General features: G+C 40.4%; 1 protein-coding gene across 11 annotated transcripts; it reads right to left on the bottom strand.

The window, feature by feature from the left end:
* Positions 1-273: 273 nt before the first annotated feature.
* On the bottom strand, positions 274-22,147 carry LOC130174678 (ral GTPase-activating protein subunit beta-like). Of its 11 annotated transcripts, XM_056384756.1 has the most exons (33): positions 22,011-22,129; positions 21,608-21,667; positions 20,769-20,989; positions 18,075-18,277; positions 17,663-17,829; positions 17,381-17,567; positions 17,048-17,179; positions 16,438-16,616; positions 15,686-15,754; positions 15,157-15,308; positions 14,702-14,939; positions 14,047-14,082; positions 12,987-13,188; positions 12,724-12,891; positions 12,448-12,562; positions 12,001-12,148; positions 11,780-11,844; positions 11,530-11,668; positions 10,100-10,230; positions 9,173-9,355; positions 8,925-9,073; positions 7,990-8,177; positions 7,715-7,818; positions 7,386-7,541; positions 6,448-6,657; positions 5,870-6,028; positions 5,584-5,752; positions 5,353-5,475; positions 5,116-5,252; positions 4,888-4,996; positions 4,528-4,606; positions 3,253-3,401; positions 274-2,658 (listed from the first exon to the last, which is right to left on the bottom strand). In XM_056384756.1, exons 3-33 carry the CDS (start codon positions 20,943-20,945, stop codon positions 2,465-2,467), a joined length of 4,617 nt encoding a protein of 1,538 aa, XP_056240731.1. In that variant the 5' UTR covers positions 20,946-20,989; positions 21,608-21,667; positions 22,011-22,129; the 3' UTR covers positions 274-2,464. The 11 variants fall into 11 exon arrangements, with proteins under 11 accessions (XP_056240731.1, XP_056240733.1, XP_056240732.1 ...); XM_056384758.1 differs by lacking the exon at positions 21,608-21,667 and having other exon boundaries at positions 10,100-10,221; positions 22,011-22,147; XM_056384757.1 differs by lacking the exon at positions 21,608-21,667 and having other exon boundaries at positions 7,386-7,538; positions 22,011-22,147.
* Positions 22,148-22,941: the final 794 nt, after the last annotated feature.

Raw genomic sequence — 22,941 nt, forward strand, 5'->3', positions numbered from 1 at the left:
TACTTGACTTGTTTCACTGCACCGTTAACACCAGTCTACTTTCACTGTGTGTTCCAAATACTCATAACAGAATAACTGAAGTGTCTGCATTTTATTACTGATATAACTTCAGCTCTAGCTAATCAGAGCAAGTGAGATCTAAATCTAAAGACTATGTTGCTTCAGGAAAGAAAAAGTCTATCAGTTAAATGTTAAAAAGTAAAAGTGGAACTTCATTTTTATTCCTCATAGTAATCCTGTGAACAAAAAGTAAAATATTAGGAATGGGAGAAATTAAAAGGTCAATAATAGTTTTAATTGATGCATGTTACATTCAATACCCATTGTGATCCTCCCACACATAATTGCATACAAACATAACTTTTCTCGCCATCTCGGATGAATGCAACAGACAACTTGTAAATGCCTTACACTATCATATATTTACATATTATCCTCCGCTTCTGTACATGGCAAATCCTTAAATATGATCAAACATCAGAGGAGTAACATAGGATACAATGTATGACTGATTGTATGTAGTATCTTTGAAGCATATTTAATGTACTTTTTTCCTTCCAAAAAAAGGCATGTGCGTAAAGCACCGTCATAAAAAGTGAGTCACACAATTAGACATGATAGGTTAAAAACTCGCCGACGCCTCTTCTTCATTCGTATTTCACAAGATAAAACTCTTCCTTCAGCAGGGTTTTCTTTCAAAATGCACAAAAAGTACAAAAGACATGTAAGGTAACCACAGGGAATAGAAAATAAACATAAAATGTGCTCAGTGCATTAAGACTTTCCAATATAACAAAGAAACTAGAGGTGTTTGCCCTGTTCCATCTCTGTGATAAATAAATTCACATTGTTACAGGCAGACAGTGAGAGGGCTTGAATAAAAACCAAAAGTACAGTGAGTAAACAAAAGTGAAAAAAATTGTGAAGCAAAAAAAAAAAAAAATTACTAAAACAAGTTGTGAAGGCATAATTGCGTATTTCTGTAATCCAAACTGAATATAACTTTTTCATTCTGGGTTAAGAATTTAAAAAATGGAAAAAAAAACCAAAATACAGCACTGATCAGTCAAAATGCAGGTTATATAATGCTGTTAGCTACATTGAGTATTTTGGCCTTTGAATCCGTCACCTTAGATTTGTTTAGATGAGCAAGACACTTAAACTGTGCTGTTTGGTATTGGCAGAGACTTCACAACTAAAATGTCTTTTTGGTCATTTCGTATTAGCCCTGCGATCAAGTGCAAAGTCCAGGAGCTCTGTAACTGCTCTCATTATCAGTAAACTCTAGTGTTACCAGGCATTAAGAGTAAACCAATTCTAGGGTTATGTCTTGACCGAGGAAATTTAACTTTTCGAAACTGAATTATTCGGAGTCAAATTTCTGTGACAAAATTCATCTTTAAATGCCACCTATGGGGGTTTTAGGGCGTCACTGTGACTCCCTGTAGGGTCAATGGTTTTGACTGGTTGAATAAGCATACATGTGGCCGTGTACATACACACACACACACATATACACACACACACACACACACACACACAAACAGTGCAGTGGCTGTTGTGAGATGGGAGGACTTTCAGACTGGCACAGAGACAGTGCAGGTGCCAAGAAAATGGCATCCGCATACAGTAATACAACGTAGGAGTCCTAGAAATCATCTGGAAAAAACAAAACAATCCAAACTATAAACGGCAGCATTTGCGTGCTCAGTCAGCTGCTGGATGGCCAAATGTGTGTTTGCACTAGGAAGACTTTAGCAGTTGTCTGAATGTGGATGACAATTTGTTGTAAAATTAGATTACGTGTCAATGCTGTCCATCATTTCTTTGTTCTATTGAAGCCACCTGCCTTGACGCAGCAGCGATGTTTATTACAAAACATTTTATGACGCTTAGATGTTCATCTCCTTGGCAAAAATCCAATCCATAAATCTGTTTGATTAAAACAAAAACAGATCCGGATTCTGGACACAGCTGTGTACTACCAAACCATCGTGAAATACACTCATGTCACAGGGTTTAAAGAACTTTTTTCTTTTTTTTTTTTTTTTTTTACAAGTTCAGAAAGGCCAACAGTGTACCTATTGTATTGCAGTTAAAGACAAGCTGAAACTCTTTTGCCACGAAGCATGAACCTAAATGAGCAGAGACACTGTTGAACTTCAGCCATTCAAATGTTCAGTGAGTGGCTGCGACATAGAAATGTAGCTTTTCCCACCTTGGCATGGTTTTTGACACTTTGCTCTCAGAGTCAAAGGCAGACAGTGTTGATATATGTATTCATATAAATAACAAAATAGTACAGTATAAATATAAAGATTCTGCGTGTGTGTGTGTGTCTGTGTGTGTGTGTGTGTATGTATGCACGCACACATGTAAATGGTGTGTGAGTATAGATAAAAAGAGTGTGTTGTGTGTGTGTGTGTGTGCGCTTGTGAACCAGTGTTAGGACAGGACAGGGGTATTAGAGGTGAGGCTTTCCCTCCCCCACCTCATGGAAGAGCGAGGTGTAAAACTCGGGCTCCAGTTGCTTGTTGCGGTAACGCTGGACAATCTCCGTTATTTTCTGCTTCCGCCTCACGTGAGGCGGGTTGTACAAGTCACTTTCCAGACGCTTCCGCCGGCACACGTTGATGACTGTTTGACGCACAAGGAACCCTGGGAGAAGGACGCAAACACGTGAGCTCATCAGTAGTCGAATGTGACAGGTCTGAGAATGTGTACAAACATTTTTCCTACTGCTTTGACTGAGGGACAGAGTTTAACATTTTTTAAATGCATTCTTAGATAGAAAATCCTGCTTCCAACTCTGCCATCTGCTGATCATAAGTGAGATTACATGCATTAAAAAGCAGCGTGACCTTTCTTGTGTTTTTCAAAGTAAAGGTGTGTATCAGCACAGGAGAGATACATGCTAATGATAAAATAGTTCTTCCATGGTGTTGCTAAACCATGATGTTTCCACTGGCTCCCTAATAGCAAATGACACCCATTCTTTGTTCATGTTACAACACATAATGAACAAACTGAAAAACAATACAAACTTATTAAACGGAGAATTCCAATGCATCTCAAAGTCAGATGGCAACTATAAAATATTAATGTGTGCAAATTGGTATTTCAGTACGATGATCAATAATCCTAATATACTTCCAGTGATGCAATAAGATGTGTTGACTCTGTTCTTTCAGAGGAAGTGTGGTTGGCAGGGAGGGACAAGTTAAGTCAGAGCAAGCCACACACAGCTATTACCTAGAGCTCTGCGGCTGACCACCATGCCGTCCACCAGGGGAATCACCATGCCAAATTTGCCCACAGCTCCATGCAGCCGGATCCTGAAGAGTCCCGTCTTCAGAGGGTGGATGAAGATCAGAGGAACGTCCTTCTCTAGTAACCCCGACCTGCAGCAGGAACAATTAGGAAGACAAAACGTAAAGAAGATACTGAAAGTGATTTGCCACAAACTAGAATGATAAAGAATCACTGTAATAAGACTGTAGTTTTAAACTGTTTTAAAATGTGATTTGTTTCCCGTGGGAATACGTCGAAAAATATTTAAATATACAATGTATATGTTTGAGGAACAGCATTACAAGTCATTCTATTAATCTTACCATCACTAGGGCAAAACCATGCACGTTAGGTCCATAACAATAAGTGCATGCAGACACACATCACTGCTGCTTGCTACTATTTCTGAGTTTGTTCTGTGTTTATAAAAACACAGGATATGATTTTGCTTTGTGTACAAAGCTGATTCCTGAAACATCATTTAATAATAAAACAAAATGACATTTGTAAATGATGACCATATTTATACCTGGAAAGACAAACATATTTTGACAGATCAGAGTGTCGTCATGTAGCACTTGACTGAACTTAAGCGTAAATACTAACAGGTTTTCACGCGACAAGAAACAATTCTGTAGGCAGAAAAAATGTGTCAGTGTGTTTATGCCTGACTGGCCAAAAATAGCTTCTGTGGTTGCTCTGAAAATAAGAAAAAAATCAATTTAGCAATTTTCAAATATGCCACCCACTCATTATCTTCCAAGGAAACTTGGCAATCGGAAAAATTAGTTATGTCACAGATGAAATAAATGGTTGTTATGTTGTATCAGATCACATAGCTTCAGATGACGCACTCTCAAAGGTGATATTATTAATTTGGTTAAATACAACACGTTTAAATCCATTTGATGCTTGTGATCCATGTCCTTGATAATGAAGTTGCTAAGTAGCACATTATCTCTACCTTAAAAACAACATACATATGAATCACACTAGAAAAAAAAAACTTATTTTCCTTTAAGCCACTTCAAACTCCTAACTGTCATCACGGCTCTGTCACAGTTCCTTTTCTCTGCTTGCTTTTGCATACACTGCATGTTGTACTTCCTGTTTTGCACTCTTGTGTGTTTATGCATTTCAGAGCACATGCTGTTTTGCAGAACTGAACTAACCCAATACCAATTCATGAACTGTATGCGTTCCATACTGACAGCAAAAGCGTAAACTTCTGAATACCTGCAGGAAGTGCTGTTGCTCATGCTAGCTTCCAAGCCCGTGCTGGTTTCAGCCAACAGATCAGTCAACGGGAAGTTCTCTAAAAACACAGAAACAATGACATTCAAGTACTTCAAACCATTGGTCACGTACTTCAGAATCACTTTTTCATAGTTACGTTGTAAGGCTACAGAGGTTAAGTATTTAAGACTACAATATTTTGTACAGAGAAATCATTCAAGAGAAATTGCTAGAAAAAAAAAAGAAAGATAATATAATATAATATAATATAATATATGGAGAGAAACATTAGATTTTCACCCCATTACTAGTAGTCTCAAATTACAGGACATTAAGGCAGAATAAAGAGCATGTGCCTACCAATATCATCAAAGCGCTCCACCCAGACCACAAACACCTTTGTTTCGGGACCCAGTGGTGGGAAAGACTTTCCAGTCGATGACCTCTTTGTCTTCACCAAAGGACTCAGCTAAAGAAAAAGCACAACACGCAGCACGATTAAGCAAACACCACATTAAATGACTTAGAAATCATAATCAGAAATGCCAGTATACAATTTAGATACACACACATTAAGCCCAACTTTACCTTCTTGGCAGACTCCAGGTTTTCAGAATGGTTGGGGAACAGCTCCAGTGTGAGATTGGGTTGTTTGTGTAAACCAGGCATGACGTCTGTGTTGGTGTCTGCCTCCACTGTGGAGTCACTGTGCACTGATGACTCCTCTGGGAGACAGCAAAGAGCAAATGGCAACTCTGTCAGTCCCGACTCCCTCACTGGGTTTTCATCATATACAATCTCTATCAGTTCATATTCAACACTGACCAGAATTTTCTGTTAGAGATGGAACAACGAAGGCAATCTCTGTCAGAGCATCAGCGTAGTACAAAACTTTCTTCTCCCCATTGAACACAGAACCTCCTGTGTCCTCAGGAGTAGTTGCTTCCTCTACAGGGAAATTTTTTTAAAAAGTTACTCATTGAGTTAGTTACCACAAACATCTAATAGATAAGATCTTTTTTCAGCTCTAACGCAGGAGTTAGTTTAGTAGTTTACCTGTTTGTTGTATGTCATTGCTGTCGGAGCAGGAGTTGAGGGACCAGCTAGTATCTAGGTGTCCTGTCCATCCTGGGTGGCGTCCCACGTCCACAGGCCAGCCCAAGGACAGCAGGAACTCCAAGAAGTGGGGCTGGACACTGGATGATGACTCCACATTCCTCAGGATCTGATCACACAGAACAAGTACAGATCCATTCTTATTCAGACATTTTTATACAAATACTGTAACAGCATCAACACTGTTTTATTGAGAATCTGTTATGTGTTGCCTGCGTTCCCTCACCTCATGGCTGCTTTTCTGTCCAGCTCTCACATAGAAAATAAAGACAGTGTCAAATGGCCGGCAGGGAAGCAGGTCCAGGTAGCTGATGTCATCAAAAAACCCTGGCAAGGATGACTCCAGGCCAATCAGATGAGGAGGTAGACGACTGTTGTTGGGTTCCTATCAATAATAAATGAATGTAAGTACATTTTAAATAAACTGTATTAACAAGAACAATATTATGAATGTATGTAAGAATATGACTTTTCACATTACGGTATCATTATACTTTATTATGAGTATGAATTTAAACTTAAAAAAAGCATTTATATATGGCTGTTTATTTGATAGTTTTATTTCTAAATATAATTATAAATGAGGACCAGCCCCCAATGATTTCTCAAGTTTAAATAAAGGCAACAGAGAGTTAAACAGAATCACAAGGCAAAATCACCAATTAAAGTTCAGTATAAGCAGCGGGAAGGCTTATAGATGATATTCGACATTGGCAGAAAATGTTTTTGCACAAGTTCAGTCCAAGAGATTTTCTCATTTGCCATGAACAATAAAGTTATCAGACGAATTAAGTTTTAACCAACCTTGAGTGCCTCCAGAGACAGAAAGCCAAAGTGGGAGAGGAAGAGGCGTGCCGTCTGGAACTCCTGTGAGGGTGGGGGGGGTTTGCAGTCTATCTGTGGGTCGGGGAAAGGTTTGGACTTCCAGATTTCCTCACTGTGCCGCTCCAAGGCGTTCTCATACTCTATCTGCTTGTGCATCAGAATGCGAAGCTTGTCGTGCTGAACTTCCAGCTGAAAAGAAGACGGAGACGGGACATTTTTTTTAAAGACAATTTCAAGACACTTTGGCTGATGAATGGCACTGGACTGCCTAAATTCAGCATTAACCCAAAAAGGGCAAGTCCCACAGTCCAAACACAGAGGTGTCATCCCCCAGCGACGATGTGAAGAGTCACTCGTGTGCGTCTGTGATTTAAAATGTTGTTACCAAACATTTGAACAGAAAAGAAGTCACCATTTCATTAGCTAAACTTGTACAAGCTCATCCAATCCAGTATAATAGCCTGTTAATAAATCCAGTCTTTGTGAAGCTTTTAATACACACTGTCAGAGAGTAATTGATTCAGCCCTCATTGATTAATTATTGCATTGGATTGAGAAACCACACAAAACAATCATCGAGAATCTGTCACCAAACCAGATGATTTGAACCTCTTTTCCAAGAGACACCCGAGTGAAATTGCATCCCTCCAACAACTCACGTGTGGGGGATTACTCAGTTTATTTGTAGCTCTTGAATCATCCTGCCAGCCCAAACAACACACCTGAGTTTGTATAATAACAAATAATATGATCAATTAATTTACTTTATGGCTATTTTTTTTTTTTTTTTTTAGCAATGACAACAAATAATCTTGGTTTAGCTTATACCCATAGTAGAATTATCTTATTTGTATGTGATTAGCCATAATGTGGATATGAGATCAATAAAAGGATTTAACAGAAAGCTTTTCTCTTACCTCTCTACTGACAATGTCATCCAGGTCAGGAATACTAACATCAGCTTTGACAAGGGGAATCTTATCCACTTCTTCAGGGAAGGGCCTCTGCTTGACGTTGTATTTGATCCCCACGTCATTGTTGGGCATCGGACGGCCCTCGGGAACAAACACCTGCTGTGGGAAGAGAGAAGCAGACGGATATGGAGATGTGTTATCAGTGAACCAGTTGTGGAGTTTCAAATTTAACAAACCCGCGACTCTAAGGTGTCACATTCAAATATTTCTAGGGTGATGATGCTTTAGCGTTGTTGGCAATCCTTATCCAGTAATCTACAGTGTGATCTCACCCTCTGATTGGCCCGAGCTCCTCTGGGTTGGTGGAAGAGCTGCATGGTCCAGGCATGTCTGCCGGCTGTGCCTCGGATCAAAACTGTCACTGATGGACTGGGGTCTGTGAGGACAGAGACATTCTACTGATCATTTATTGTTATTTACCGTTATTTTACTTGGCAGGTAATACAGCCTCTACTTACAACTGAAAATGAACCCAGAAAGACCTTAGTTCTCCCCTGTATTGCAATAAACTATTATTATGTCAAAGGAAGGATGCTAAGCCACTGACTCTGCTCATTGCCGAGAGGCTGCTCCAGCATGGCGAGGATGACCGAGTTGTCCAGGACAAAGTAGCGGAAGTTGCTGGCCCCTGTGGCACTGAGTCTGGCGTAGCGGATCAGGGTGTCTTCATTCAGTAGGCTGCAGGTGGAGGCGGGCCCGCTGGGAGAAGGGAAGGCCCCGAGCACCTGCATGATACTGGGGAACACCACAGGAACACAAGGACACAAATGAGCCGAAACTGGTTCAATGGGTACGTGTCATTACAAAAGTCGCCCGTGTGGTTCAGCAGAAAAACTAGGTCACTGACGAAGCAGCGAAACAGACAAATCAATAATTTAGTGCTAAAATTCTAACTTTTACAAAAATTTAATTTATTTCCAATATTATATTACTGTTGAAAGGAAAAAATATATTTTTATTCAGAAATGCTTTGACCGTATCGTGTGTATTAAGTTTTCCTTTATTTTCTCAGGCAACACCAAAGGCTGTTATTTATTAATGATGTATACTGTATATCAAACATATAATATAGCAGTTATAAGACATATTTTCTTTATCATTAGCAATACAAATGCACTTTAACATGGTGGACTTTTACTTTGCTACCTTGTCAACAAGCCAAGCTGCAAGACAAAACAAGTGTCTGTGCTTGCTTCAGACCTCTTTGGAGTCAGTGTCATACTCTGCTGTCTGGATGTCACTCTGTCACCTTTACAAAGGCGACTGTTACTGTTTAATAAAAATGTTACTACATGTTTTGATTGGGTGTATGCAAAGGAGTTCCTCCTCCACATACTGAGTTGAATACCCAACAGCAAGTCTTTTAGGAATGTAAATTCTTCCCTTTCTCAAAAGATGGCCATGTACAAGAAAAAGTACAATTAATTAAATCAAATAACTTTAACTCTGATCCATTCTGTATAAAAGTCTGACGATTCTCACCAGGACAAAGTCGCCTCAGCAGCGTCCTTTACCCTCATCGAAGCTGGGTTGTGCTCCTTCTCTCCTTTATGTCGAACTTCCTGTTCCTGTCGAGACTTGCTACCAGAGATCCCCAGCTCCACAATCTCCAACACCTCTACCAAACAATCCTGATACAAAAAGAGAGAACAGTGTATTTTAACAAAACTCTAAGCCTCTAACCAAACAACATATCGGAGCAATATTTCAAATCCAGTCTTTAAGATTACCTTCTCATCCAGCATGTCAGGGTGTTCTGTGAGCCACACACACAGAAACTGAAAGGCAGCTACAATCATGGAGTGGAGGTCTCGGGATTGAAGAGGAGCTGGACGGCTACACTGGTACACAATGTACCCACATATAGAGCTGACAGCACGTTTACGGTCTGCAGAGTCTACTCCCACCTTTACCTGGTTTAGACGTATACCACAAGTAAAGGAAAATGCTCGACATTAGACACATAACAGAAATTCTTCATTTCATGCCATTGGGAAAAAATGTTTTATAGGCTTTGGTGCATAAGAGATTAACTGTTTTACTAAATTAGGACACATTTGATTCATTGTGCTTTTAATTAAAAAATGAAATTACAATATTTTTAGAAATAGTATTTATGTAAATCAAATAACCTCATGTAACCTCAATGTTATCCTGGTCTTTTCCTCTGAATTTGTGTCAGATATTCACATATTAAAGCCAATTACTGTCCATTGTACTAATGAGTCCGTATTTAGAAAGCGACACATTTCAAGGCGTAAAAAACAACTGTACAGTCATTACAGAAACTTATGCTGCTGTACTTTTTGACACAATGAGGGCAACCCCCTTGTGATGAACTTGGAAAATTCTGACTCATAAGTTGACATGAACTACCCAGATGCAACGCTATTTTTGCTATCTGTGACTCTGGTGTGTCTCATTTGGGAGGGATCAATGTTTAAGATAAAGCCCTATAATGAGTTGTCGAGTGTCACATCATCAATTTCTGTGAGCCTTGGTCTTGAAGGAGAAAACTGCTGTGGTTTCATAAATTTACAGTGTTGAACTAAGAGATATTGCTGGTTGAGACTTGGTTGGGTAACATGGATAAACCTGAAGACATACAGTACTTGAGTGCAGATTGTTACAGTGAGTCTCTGTGGTGCTAGCTTTACCTTGGCAAGCCCAGCCAGCAGCTCCAGGGCAGCCAGGGAAATGCTCATGTCTTGCCTCCACTGAGAGTTGAGCCTCTGGGTGACCAGGTGGATGCTGCGCACCAGCAGGCCTGCCGCCGTATCTGGAAGAGCTAGACCATATAACACCCGGAAATACCAAACACCGCAAAGATAGATAGAGCAAAGCAGAATTCAGGCAGCAAAGCTTAAGTACACATGCTTACAGGAAAAATGTCCTGGATGCCAAAGATACGTTTAGGTATTGAGAACATGCACTGTGTTTGAAATCAGGACAGCACACAATATTGAGCAAAGTTTGGACTGAGGAATAGATAAATAAACTGCGGAGGAACAGGGCTGAGCGATGTCAACATTTTAAAAATCCTTATTTTGACTTTTAAGACAAAAAAATTGTATGATATAATTGTCCAACACTGGCTAAATAAGTGACAAGTAATTCAGTTTTTTAAAAAAAACAAAAAAACCCTGACAATTTAAAGAATTACTTAGTATTTAAATATAATAAAGTTCTTCTGATCAAGAGTAATTATTTCTTCCATCTATCTATTTCAGAGTTTCTACCTAAAGAATCAAGGAGAGCTAAAAACACTAAGTGATGATGTTGATGCTTCGGCATCGAGCCTCTCCAAGATGCAGATCTGGCCTCTTATTTTCTGAATTTATGATGAACAAAAAAATCCCAAATTCTGCTGAATTGGTTGCCGTTTATGAAACAATGACCCCCCCAGACTCCTGCTCGCTCTTGTTTTTCCTGTCCAGTATTGAGCCACACAATGCAATACAACCATCCTGTCCCACAGGAACCCTGCAGAACCCCCTCCCCCTATATCCTACTGGATAAAGTCGCCTATAAGCCGCACAATGCTCAGAGAAAATAGACATAGAATTGAAGCTCTCATAGCTGTCATTATCAATTTATTTAAAAAAAAAAAAAAAAAAAAAAAGTAATTTATAATTAAAAAAAACAACTCTAACATCACAATGTCAGTCAACCATCGCTCAGTCCTCCAAAGAAAAAGAGAAAATCTTTGAAATGCTTTTGATTAGTCAACACTGCTGCAACCAATCAATTAGAGAGAAAAATGCAATCAGCCCTGGCACTCCATACGTCTCAGTGCCAAAATGTTGTTTCATAGCACAGCATCACAGCAACAAATAACTTTGAATCACCTACAAAAACATTTTACCCAACGCCTTTTAACTCTGCAAAGCACTTTAACCACGTTAGCTATAAAGAACAAATGTGTTAATTTAGTAAGTGACATGTTTACACTGATCAGGAAACAGGTACTGACCACATGAAATAACGCTCCAGCAAGTCTGTTATGCACCATCTCACCAAAACCGGCGCTATTGTGTTAATTCACCAAGCACAAGGATATTAGTGCATGAGTATCTGCGTGTCTTACCGTAGTCTCGAAGCAAGGCCTGGGCCGGACGCTCAGAGTCTGGGCTGGTAGCCTCTGTGCTGCCTCCACTGGTGAAACTAATGCCACTGTTGGTGCGGCTGTGACTCCTCACTGTCATGTGACTCCCATCTATACTTCCCTGCCACCACAAAAAAAAAAGCAATCTTGATGTCCAGTCCATGACACCGCTGCTAGCATCATAAAATGTTAATTATTTAGCCGTAGGAAACAGCAGTGATCTGAGCCTTACTGTTTCGGTCTGTGCACCTATGGACTCCAACAGTGCTGAGTCTTGAACAATATTGAGCATTGCACCTGAGAGGGGGGGGGGGATTAACAATAAAAAATATACAAAGAACAATATATGGACAGAAAATTTTGAAAATGATTTAGGTCAGTATAAATACAGCACAAGTAATATGGAGAGGCAAAATAAATGGATAGAGAGGATGTTAAGGGGGCAGCAGATACCCAGGATGAGCTGTGTGTTAGTGGGGTCGGTCTCAGTCTGCAGCGCTCCTATCAGGACATTGACAAGACGTAGCCTCAGGGACAGGAAGGAAACGGGCTGGTCATGAGGCCACCCATCCTCCTCATTGAACTTTCCCTCCAACAGAACCTGAAGCACACAAAGTCAATATAGTTAACAACCTGGTTTATCTGAAAACGAAGCAAAGAATAAAAACTTTTAGGGCTTGCTTTACTGCAATGCGAAAATCTAAAAGCCTTGTGGAGTTGAAAACATAAAGAAAGAATGATCTAAGCTCTCATGCCTTTAACCTGTTAAACATTTCAAATAAGCTAAAAGAAAAGGAGAAATGAGGTTCAATGACAAAAACTGACTCAAAATCTTTTAAATTCTGTACTGAAAAAATGCACCAATAAACCAATAAAATGAAAGAAGTAAGCAAGAGTTACCTCTGATTTGATGTTGCCAAAGTGATGCGGCAGTGGCAACATGGCCAGCAGGATGTTGATGGAGGCTCTCCTCAGGTCGGTAGGGTTTACATACATCTTGAATTTGGACAGCTCCCTGGAGGAGTACAAACAAATCTCACATAGACAAACTTGAGACAATATCCTCAAAATTGCCCTCAAACGGAGAAACCTGACTAAGATCATATGGTTTTCACATTAATGAAAATGTTATGTAGTACATTCATCCAAAATTAGTGTAAGCACTACTAGTCTAACCTGTCTGGTACAATAGTCTCCAGGGCAGCTATGAAGTAGGGCACCACCACATTGATGCCCTTCAGGTCAGTACAGAAGAGAGAAGAGGAGTTGAGAATGATGGAAGCAAGAACTGGTCTACAGATGAAATCGGAGATCTGGAGACCCTGAATCAGGACCATGTAAAACCTGCAGAAAGACAGTTTAAGATCTTAACAGCCAACAGAAAAATTGCATGTGCACAGTTAGACTGATGAACAAAATAAGAAAGTTGACTATGTTACCTGGACAGGTAAACAGGCAGAATATCTTCTCCTGTTTTCTTGCTACAGAAGATGCGGCAGAGAGTCCCGCAGGCCTCCGCTCGTCCTGCCTCGTAGCTCTCTGGGAACTCGTTGGCGTCAAACATGGGGTTCGACACCATGGAGTCGGTGGACATTTGAGAACCCTTCCTCCTCAGCTCCAGACCTACTTGAGTGGCTATCGCTGTAGAGAGTGGGAAGAGACACAGAATGAAAGGACGCTGAATTGTAATTTGGTCATTAGTACTCATGCATGTATGAGAAACAGGCAAACATGTATCTACTGTATGCACAGTACAACAAAAAGTAACAAAAACTGGAAAAACAAAAGCACCACAAAGCAGACATTTTAATCACTATCACAAAAAGATAAAACAAAGACTTTAATGACTGCAAACACACATTCACATCATTTAAAAGCATTCAATAAAAGGGAACTCTGACACAAAGAGTTTGCCGTAGAAGTTCTACCTATCACTGGCACAAGGCATGACCAAGTGTAGTGTGCTGGCAATAAAATGTGTCAGTCATTCTCTGCTGCAAGACCACTAAACAAAATCCCTGTGTCAGCTCCCTCGCTGCCGCAATTATATGACTGTCACTCAAGGTACAGAACATTCACTTCATGCATTGAGGCACCAAACCAATCAAAATCAAAACTCAAGTAAACCAACAATACAAAAGGAAATTACAACAAACAAAACAATAATGCTGAACTTGGGGCGGGGGGCGGGGGGGGTCTGAAACTAAATAATAAGGATTAGTGTGACCCAAAAAAAAAAGAAAATGAGAACTCAAAAACGGGGTGGCGTCACAAACTGGCAACGTTATGATCGAGACAAGTGGTCAGTTGGTGAAACCCATTCCATCACCTTTGGAGAAACGCTGAGAGAACGCTGGTGAACTTTTATATATGACAAGGAGTGGGAACAGAAAACAATGGTGACAATGGCGATGATCATGAGGAACTCAACTAAAAAGCAGGAAGATTTGTCAAGAAACGCAAATCAAGTGAGGAAAAAAAGCTGCCGTTCCTACTTACAAGATTTATAAGAAAGGAGAATTTGGATAAAAGAGGCTGCAAGATAACAGAAATAGTGGAGAGACACAAAATCAAAGCAGATCCAATATTTTGGGATCAATTCATATCAGGCATGAATTGTTTTTTTTTTTTGTTCTCCTCAATACATGACTTTTGACCCATTACAACTCTTTAACATTAATCAGACATGGTAGACACGTGCAGGACACTACACCAAAAAGAGAAAAATAAATGGAGAGCCAATGAAAAGCCAAATTTATTTTAAAATACTAAATACTGAATGTGCTGTCATTGACTCCTCTAGCGATGATTTTACCAATAAAAATGAATCTATATGAAGTCCTCAGCATATGGTTATAGACTATATGCAGTTTTAGCCATGTATAAATAGTTGGTAGATGTAAATGAATTAGAATCAGATGGAAATTTCATACCACGCCACTTCTAACCAAGCCCTCCACACACAGAAAAGCACAAAGAAGTTTCAGAGAAAATGGTGAAAAAGGAAAGGATATCCCAACGACATACAATAAAAAATAACACAGACACCAAAAACACAGAGAACTCCACAAAGACACATACTAAAGAACAGCGACAGAACACCCACCTGACCATGCATTAATGGAAACGCTATAGCCATCGTCTCACTTCTTACCGGTCATGCTCGGGTCTCGGCTGAGGCCGCTGTGGAGCTTACAGTGCACCAGAGCAGCGTCGAAAAGCCACTGGCCGAACAGGTTAAGGATGCTGTTGACCTTTGGCCGTGCCGGGGCCGGCAGAGGCCGAGACTCCCAGCTGCTCTGGTTGGGGCTGGAAAGCAGGGTCGGGGAGGACGAAGTTTGCTGCTGCTGCTGTTGCTGCTGGGATGCTTTGGTTGGTTGACTTCCACTGCCCTGCAGGGTGGGGAGGGATAGAGGAAGACATCTGATCGGGGTGTTGACAGCATGATCAGTGCAACTAACAAATCAAACATATAAAAGATGAGTCAAAAAGATAATTTCTTCACATAAATATGACAAATGTATTAGCCCTGTTCTGTCAGTAGATCAACTGCAAATAATAAACAATAAAAACACAGCTCTGCAGTTTGTGGCGATTTAATGCACTTACAGTCGAACTCTTGCTTGTGGTTTTGGTGACCACTGTATGCCGCTGCTTGCGGCTGTGAGGGGGCGTGGTGTTGGTGATGGAGGGGGGCGGAGACATGCTCAATCTGTTGACTGGGGTGGGCGGGGCACTGTCAGCTCTGGGACGTGATATACCTGTTGATAGAAAGGTCATTAAAGTTTCCAGTAGCCAGAACTGGCTTTGTAAATTAAATCATTCTCTAATTTCTAATATTATTAAGGAGGCAGAAAAATGAAGTTTTGAGTCTGTAAGTTGATCATAGATAATGTTCATTGGTAGACATGCAAGACAATGGTTAGATACAAATCACCAGTAATTGATCTCCATCCATCTTGATTGACTTTTTATTCCCGCAGGAGACCCCCTTGTTGATGATCTTGTAGTTTAGTCTGAATGTCTGGGACTTATTTTGCAACAGCAAAACTAATCCCAGTTGTTAATATCATCACCACCAATAAATAGACCATTATATTCCCATCTCATTATATGATGTGTCAGCCGATGTCTGTACCATGAGAGAGCAGCACTGGGGAAAAAGTGAACACCCTCTCGCGTACATCTCTCTTTTCAACAGAGATACCTACAGTGTAAAGACAAAAATACACACGGACATTTTTCTATTCAAATGTTTCAACAGGTGTTACTGACTGACATCCTCCATCTTGAGTTCGCTCAGGAGCAGTGCCTGTACAACAACCGGGAAAGGAGTAAAAGCTGTTACAAGAACTTACAAGTGCCTTGTATTGCTGGCTCCTCTGACATACTTGACTTTTTTCACCACTCATCACATATACTTTACATTTTTGCTTACCCTTTTTAGCTTTTTAAATGTATATTTTTTTTACCCTCCAGCAGCCATTGGTATCCACAGATTTCAACCCACAACGACAGTTAAGCTGTTAAGCATCTTGACATTCACTTGAGATGGATCACAATAAACACTACATCTGCTTTTAACCTCGTCTCTTTTGAATGTTAAGTAGGGCAGCGGCTGGAAATCCTCATTATCCCGTGCCACAATTATCTAATTTTAATATGAATGAGCATCAATAGGTGCCTAGAGGGTAAGCATAACAATTTCAAAAACAGGAATAATGTTGATATGCTTTTAGGTATATTTGCTAAAACTTACAAAGAACATGTAGAATCACTGTGATGAGTTTTACCTTTTAATTCTGAAATACATCCTTTTGTTAGCTTCTTTTTTTTCTTTTTTTTTTAAACATTTACACTGAACCGTCTCCCCCCAAATGTTCATCTTACCCAAGAAGGCGTCCACTAGGCAGCTGACACCCCTCATGGCCCTGAAGAAGATCTGGGGCAGCTGTTTCAAACACGGATGCAGCACCACTTCATGAGGGATACCGCTGGAGTTAAGAAACTGCTCCTGAAACTTTGGAGTGGTGCTCACTATCGCAGGGTTGCTCAGGTCCACTGGGTTGCTGGAAACAAATGGACAGCAAATTCATGCATTAATGCAAAAAGCTTACAGACGCTGTTTTGGATGTATGTTATATCTGATATAAGACTGGATAAAACCAACAGATAGATGGACAGACAGAAGGCTGAATGAAAGAATGAATGATTAAAAGAAGGGATGGATGAATGAAATCATAAAAAACCCGACCTTTAAACAAATTAACATAACGTGATTCTTTTATAGACAGGAAGTAGAGTACATAGAGAAGAGGAATTCTTGATAGGAATGATATGAGGTGCTTTAGTCCCACTATGTGCAACAACTTTCTTGTCTCTTCCAACAGGTGAAGAAAGAAACCATCTGTGTCTGTTAGGGGTTAGTTTAATGAAAGAGGAGCTTTGTTATTTTCAGGTAAGAACACAGAGAATGCAATAATGTTGAGGAATTATGCACCTGAGCATGTGGAGAAAGCGGTACCACGTCTGTGCCACACAGTCACTGTCCATCTCTAAAGGAATCAGGTTGGCGTCCTCATCAGGAACTTTAAAAGGTGGGAAGGACGGTCCGTGGGTAAAGCGCAAAAGTCTGGAAAACAGACAGAGACGCACAGATTGTCTCACTCAGAGAGTACATACCCTGCAAGGCAGATAGGCAACTATTTTAACTCTACTCAAACGACTCAATAATAAAAATCTAAACAAAACTGACCCTCAGTGACTGTGTGATTTAATCCTTTTTCAGGGCTAAATCCAAAACCACATGAACTTGAACTGATGCCTTTCTCACCTGGAGGTCAGGGCACAGGCCACTCTGCTCCACTGCTCTACAACAGGCGGGTGGTGTCTCCAGTTGGCCAGCATCTCCCTCGCCGTCTTCCAGTACGGCGGTGTGGGGAAACAGCGCGCGCAAGCAAGCAGCCACACCTCAAACAGCACTGCCATCAATTTCTCTGCTAGTTTCTCTGCCACTCCAACTGAGGAAAAAAATTTAAATTAATTATTAAGTAATTATCCCAAATAACTAATTAAATACATCAAGAACGGTTTAAGAGGACAGCAAGTGGCTTACCTCCAACAGTGGGTGGGGCAAGCAATGTGTCGTTGATGCGAAGCAGGAAGAGCAGCAGCACCTCCCAGGTTTCCCTAACCATGGAAACAGACTCTCTTGCCAGTTTTTGGACTGCAGTCAGAACTTGCTGGCAAAGCCTGATATGGTTCAGACTGTGCTGCTCAGGCCTGGAGACAGAGACGCATGTTTGTAATGAAGGAACAAGGAAGGAACAAGGAAGGAAATCAGAGAGGTAGTGTTAACAGCAGGCATGATAAGTGGTATCAGAGGTTTATGTAGGAGGACTCTTAACAGCAGTAGATATGGTGTAAAAACAAACATATACAACCATGCAACAAGTCTTCATTTCAATTAGAAAAAAAACTGCAGCTAATTGGAGATGAAGGCTCCTCTGTGAACATTTCTGACTTACCTGGGTACAAAGACGTTGTAAAGATGTTTGAGGATGGTCTGGATGTACATATTGGGCTCCTTGACCACAGGCTGAGGCATCGAGTCCCTGGGCGACACCAGGGCCATCATCCAGTCTGTGTACACATCTACACACAGCTTGACAGTGTCCCCTTCAAGGGGGAGAGTGAGGCCATAACACAGCACCTCCATGGTCCACTTCACCTAGGGAGCCAAACCATTCTCATTACTTCATGTAAATGTTTTAAATTATGACTTATTGATTATTTTGCAGCATTTTGCTGTGTATATTTCTGTTGAGGAGTCCTGTATCTCTGGCAGCTCTGAAAACATATTTTCAACACAATAATATTCTGTCAAAAACAGATATTCAAAAGGCAAGTGATTAATGAAAACCACATCATCATTCTTCCTTCAATGTTACATTTAAATATTTGATCATTTCCAAATCATGCTTTCCTGCCCACGATCCCGATTTAATAATAATTTTATACTCACTACACACAAACACTGAATTCAATCTACGTCTTTTTTTATTTAATTTTCCTGCATCATAGAACTACATACAAAGCCTTAAGTCTGCCTACATAAAAGCCTGTATAACCCCTTGACAGTTTCCTGCAATATTTTGTACCATTTTCTACAGTGTTTTGTGTAATATTCGTGAAGCAGGTGGGGAGTCAGTACAGATCAGTATTGGCAGGAAGGTTTATCTGAGCTTTATCCTCAGCATGAAGTGAAGTTCAAAGCGCCAGCAACACAGGTGCACCTGAGGAATATTGCTGAAATATTTTGAACCCAACGCACCTTCTCTCACATCTATTCCTGATGCATGCAGTCATACCATTAACTGAAACTCCTGGCTTGCTGTGAGCTCTGTGGTTCAATTGCTCACAACGGTGTGTATGAGCAGACATTCCAGGGTTTTATCAGAGCACAAGGGAGACTTTTTTGACAGCTGACATATACAGAGCATAAAAAAATAAAAGGATGAGAAATTGATCTGGCTTTAATTAACCTGCCTAAAATAAGACTCAGTCCTGATCCCAAGGAAGAGCTCAGGACATCCCCATTAAACACACGTACTGTAGAGACATGTAGCGTTTGCTGCAGAGGTTGTAGGATATAAAAATAACCATTTACAAAGTGGTTTTCTTGTCACTCAACACACAACATGTAGAGAAACTACAGATACACATTGGCACGCAAAGTGTGTTCATTGTCGTTTATATGAGAGGTGAAGTGAGGGCAGAGCTATTCCAACAGCATTTAAGCGTCTGTTGTGTTTCAGGCCTAAGCCTCCTGCAGAGATAAGGGAAGCTATCTCTGTAGCACTCATCAGTCAGGCCTTTACATGCTAGAGTAGCTACACCAAAGAGACTCCTGAGTAAAAAGACTTATGACGGCCCAAATGGGTTTTTGCTAATGGCACTTTGATGGACTTTGACAGCACTTTGAGACTCTGATCTCTTGACATAAAAATTTAACTCTTTGGCCTCAATGTCAAGAATCTGGTCAAAATCAAGGTCAACAAACATACCATCAACCCTACAGTGTATATGCTGTACCATTAACCATTAAGCTGCTTATTTCAATATATTCCCTCACTGTGGCCACACTAAGCTGCATGTCCACAGAAATAATTTCAAAACATTTGTTTTAGTAGTTTAACTTCATTTGAAGAAATCAGAGATCAAATGAGTTTTTACAAACACTAACCCTGTTATCTCAGCTCAGAGTTGTATGAATGTACAAAAAAATATCTTGACATTAATGCTTTTCAAATGGTTAGCAATTACTCAACTAAATAGTGTAGTACAAACTGAACTCTGCTAACTGGTGTTGTGCTAAAATACATCTTCTGATGGATCGATGAAGCCAACCTCTCTTCAGTCATGATAAAACACAGTGAATTCAGAAAGTATTCAGACCCCTTCACTTTCCAGGTTCTTATTCACCTATCTTACCAACGTCCTTCTTTCCAAATTGCTCGAATTGGCTGGGCGGCCAGCTTTAGGAAGAGTTCCAGTTGTTGAAAACTTCCACTTAAGAATTATGGAGGTGCCTGTGCTGTTGGAAACCTTAAATGCAGCAGAAATGTTTTTGTGGATTTCCCAAGATCTGTGCCTCGACACTATACTGTCTCTGAACTTGGCAGATAGTTTGTTCGACCACATGGCTTGGTTTTTGTTCTGATATGCATTGCCAGCTGCGAGACCTTATATAGACAGGTGTGTGCCTCTCCAAATGTGCAGTCAAATTAATTCACCACAGGACTCCAATCAAGTTGTAGAAACATCTCTAAGATGATCAAGAGAAATGGGAGGCGAGGCACCTGAGCTTAACTGCCATAACAAGGGGCCTGAATACGTATGTCAATGTGATATTTCAGTTTTCCATTTTCAACAGATTTGCAAAAATTTCTAAAATTCTGTTTTTGCTTTGTCATTATGGGGTATCGAGTGTAGAGTGATGACAGAAAAAATGGTTTTAAATGACCTTAACATAAGGCTGCAACACCACAAAATATGAAAAAGGTAAAGGGGTCTGAACACTTCGAATGTACTGCAAGTGTTCAAGCTGACAGACTCTCTTGTGCCTTGGTGATGGAGCTGGCAACTTGGAAGTCTACAAAGGTATTCAATTGAAATGTCAAACACTGCATAATGCACACCAGCATGGACATTTCTCTCACCTCCTTATCTGTCTTGAGGATGTTCTCTGTGGCGACAGGGCTCACAGCTGTGCCCAGAGGCTTGACCACAGCATTTGCCACCTCCGTGCCCACGGTGGTGGGATAAGTGTGCAGAACACTGAGGTGGCCCTGGTCGCTCTGCACCACCAACTGCAGTGAGCGCCACTCGGAGTACATGCTGCCGATGTCTACTGCACTCTACTCACACCTCCTGCCTCCACCTGCAGACACACAAATCCAGTAGAGTCAACTTAATGTGGCAAGTTAAGAAAACTATGAATAGGTTACTTAATACCCAGAACCAGTACAGTTGTATCCTCTGTTGTAAGAATACTCCAGGCAAGACTGTGTTGTTGAGAAAAACACACATACCTCTCACAGCATTAGGCTATTTTTGAGTGGTTTTGATCTTCACGATTATCATGATCAAAAGTCCATCAAGCAGCATTTCAGCTTCAACTTGTTCAACTGGTTTACACTTATCTTGTGTGTTTTGGTGGGAGGAGAATGCAAGATTAAAACGTATAATGTTAAGAACTACAAAAGATTAAACAATATTAAAACAGTTGTCATGTTGTGAAACACATGCATACCGACATAAAGAGCGTAACTAAAAAACGCTGTAGAAGTGTGTGAAGTCATGATAAGTGATGCATAGTTTGACAGTTAACAGGAGCCATCGAACAGCCCAGATTTTTAATGTAACTACTAACGTTACGCCCTCTCCTCCCAGAGAAAACAAAAAGTAACAAGGCTAGCGTTATATAGCGTGTGTTAAACACTAGCTGGCTTTTGAGACCTGCAAGCTAAAACGGAGTCAAGGAATGAAACACACCAACCAGTTATATCCTAGACATCGGGTCGGTAACAAGCAGAGGAGTCACAACCAGGAAACGGTTCTGGAAATGATTAGCTTGCTAATGTTAGCTAGCATTGACATCAAAACATCTTCATCTTGCAGATGACATTAGCTGAAGTTAGCTGTTGGCCGACTTCTGTGTTACAAGACTATCTCTCTGAAAAAGACGACAAGTTGTCGTTAAGAAAAAATCAGCGATTCTATGTGCTAACTTATCAGTTATCTAAAACTACGTTGTAGTTGATCCGACGCTGCTAGCTAGCTTAGCTAACGTTAGCTAAGCTCGTTCGTTGACATTAGCTGTCATTTGTACTAGCTACATAACTTTGGAAAGGCGCTAACGTTTGCTCGCTAGCTAAGTAACCAGGCGGGTTTCCATTTACCTGGACCGGCTGGAAATGTTGTCATAACAGGGCTCTGAAACTCGCAGTTTTATCTTTCTATGTATCCTGGTCTAGACCATAACAGCCTCCATCTTCGCAATGTCAAGGCTTGGATATTGCAGCTTGATGGGCTAACGGGAAACAGGATCCGTAGATCGACGCCCTCTATTGTTTGGTACAGCAACTGCAATGCTGCCTTCAGGTGCTCCTGGTGAGCTCATACTGAAAAGCTCTCCTTAAATTACGACATTTGCCACAAATAACTTCATGATAGCTGCTGTTTTCTTTTACCGTTCAAATGGAGAAAAAACTACTTAATATTTGATGGTGTCTCATTATATGTTTTCATGTCTGGAGGGATGTTTTTGCAAAATATACACCACTATGTGTAGTCATATTCACGGTAGCATTGATCGACATCGATAGCTCTGATTCAGTTTGGATGAATTTGGTGCTGGGAGCAGGGACTGAGCCAGACATTGTAAACATTGTAAACAACTTGTAAAGTCAATATTCAGGTGACATGCTCCCCCAGGGAATATTTCTACCCATTCACAGCAGCTACATGCACTATTTACTGTATCAAGCCATTTGTGCATCATTTGGGAAAAACATGATAGCTGCCCAAGAAAAAAAATCATCCAGAGTCTGCATCATATTTTGAATCTAATAATTCTCTGTCTCCATCCTTCTCAAACCACAACACAACAGATTTTGACAATGACTAATTTCACTACTGTCACATAAAAAGAGGCAATAATTGTCTGGTGTTACTATTTTGAATTATATGACATGAGTGGGGAATGAATCTGGCATAAACAGCATCACTAATCTTGACACCTATTTTTGTTACACTATGCTGGAGTAGAGTTCACAGATTTAATTTTTAGATGACAAATCTACATTTAAATGCAGACCATAATAAAATGTG

This window comes from Seriola aureovittata, chromosome 9 (genome assembly GCF_021018895.1).
Source record: "Seriola aureovittata isolate HTS-2021-v1 ecotype China chromosome 9, ASM2101889v1, whole genome shotgun sequence".
Classification (NCBI taxonomy): Eukaryota; Metazoa; Chordata; class Actinopteri; order Carangiformes; family Carangidae; genus Seriola; species Seriola aureovittata.

Coding starts and splice junctions, on each gene's coding strand:
- LOC130174678 (XM_056384755.1), bottom strand. CDS start 20,945: ATGTACTCCGAGTGGCGCTCACTGCAGTTGGTGGTGCAGAGCGACCAG. Junction 12,149..12,447: donor TTGGCAACATCAAATCAGAG/GTAACTCTTGCT, acceptor TGTGTGCTTCAG/GTTCTGTTGGAGGGAAAGTT. Junction 9,074..9,172: donor CTGACATGCTGGATGAGAAG/GTAATCTTAAAG, acceptor TTTTTGTATCAG/GATTGTTTGGTAGAGGTGTT.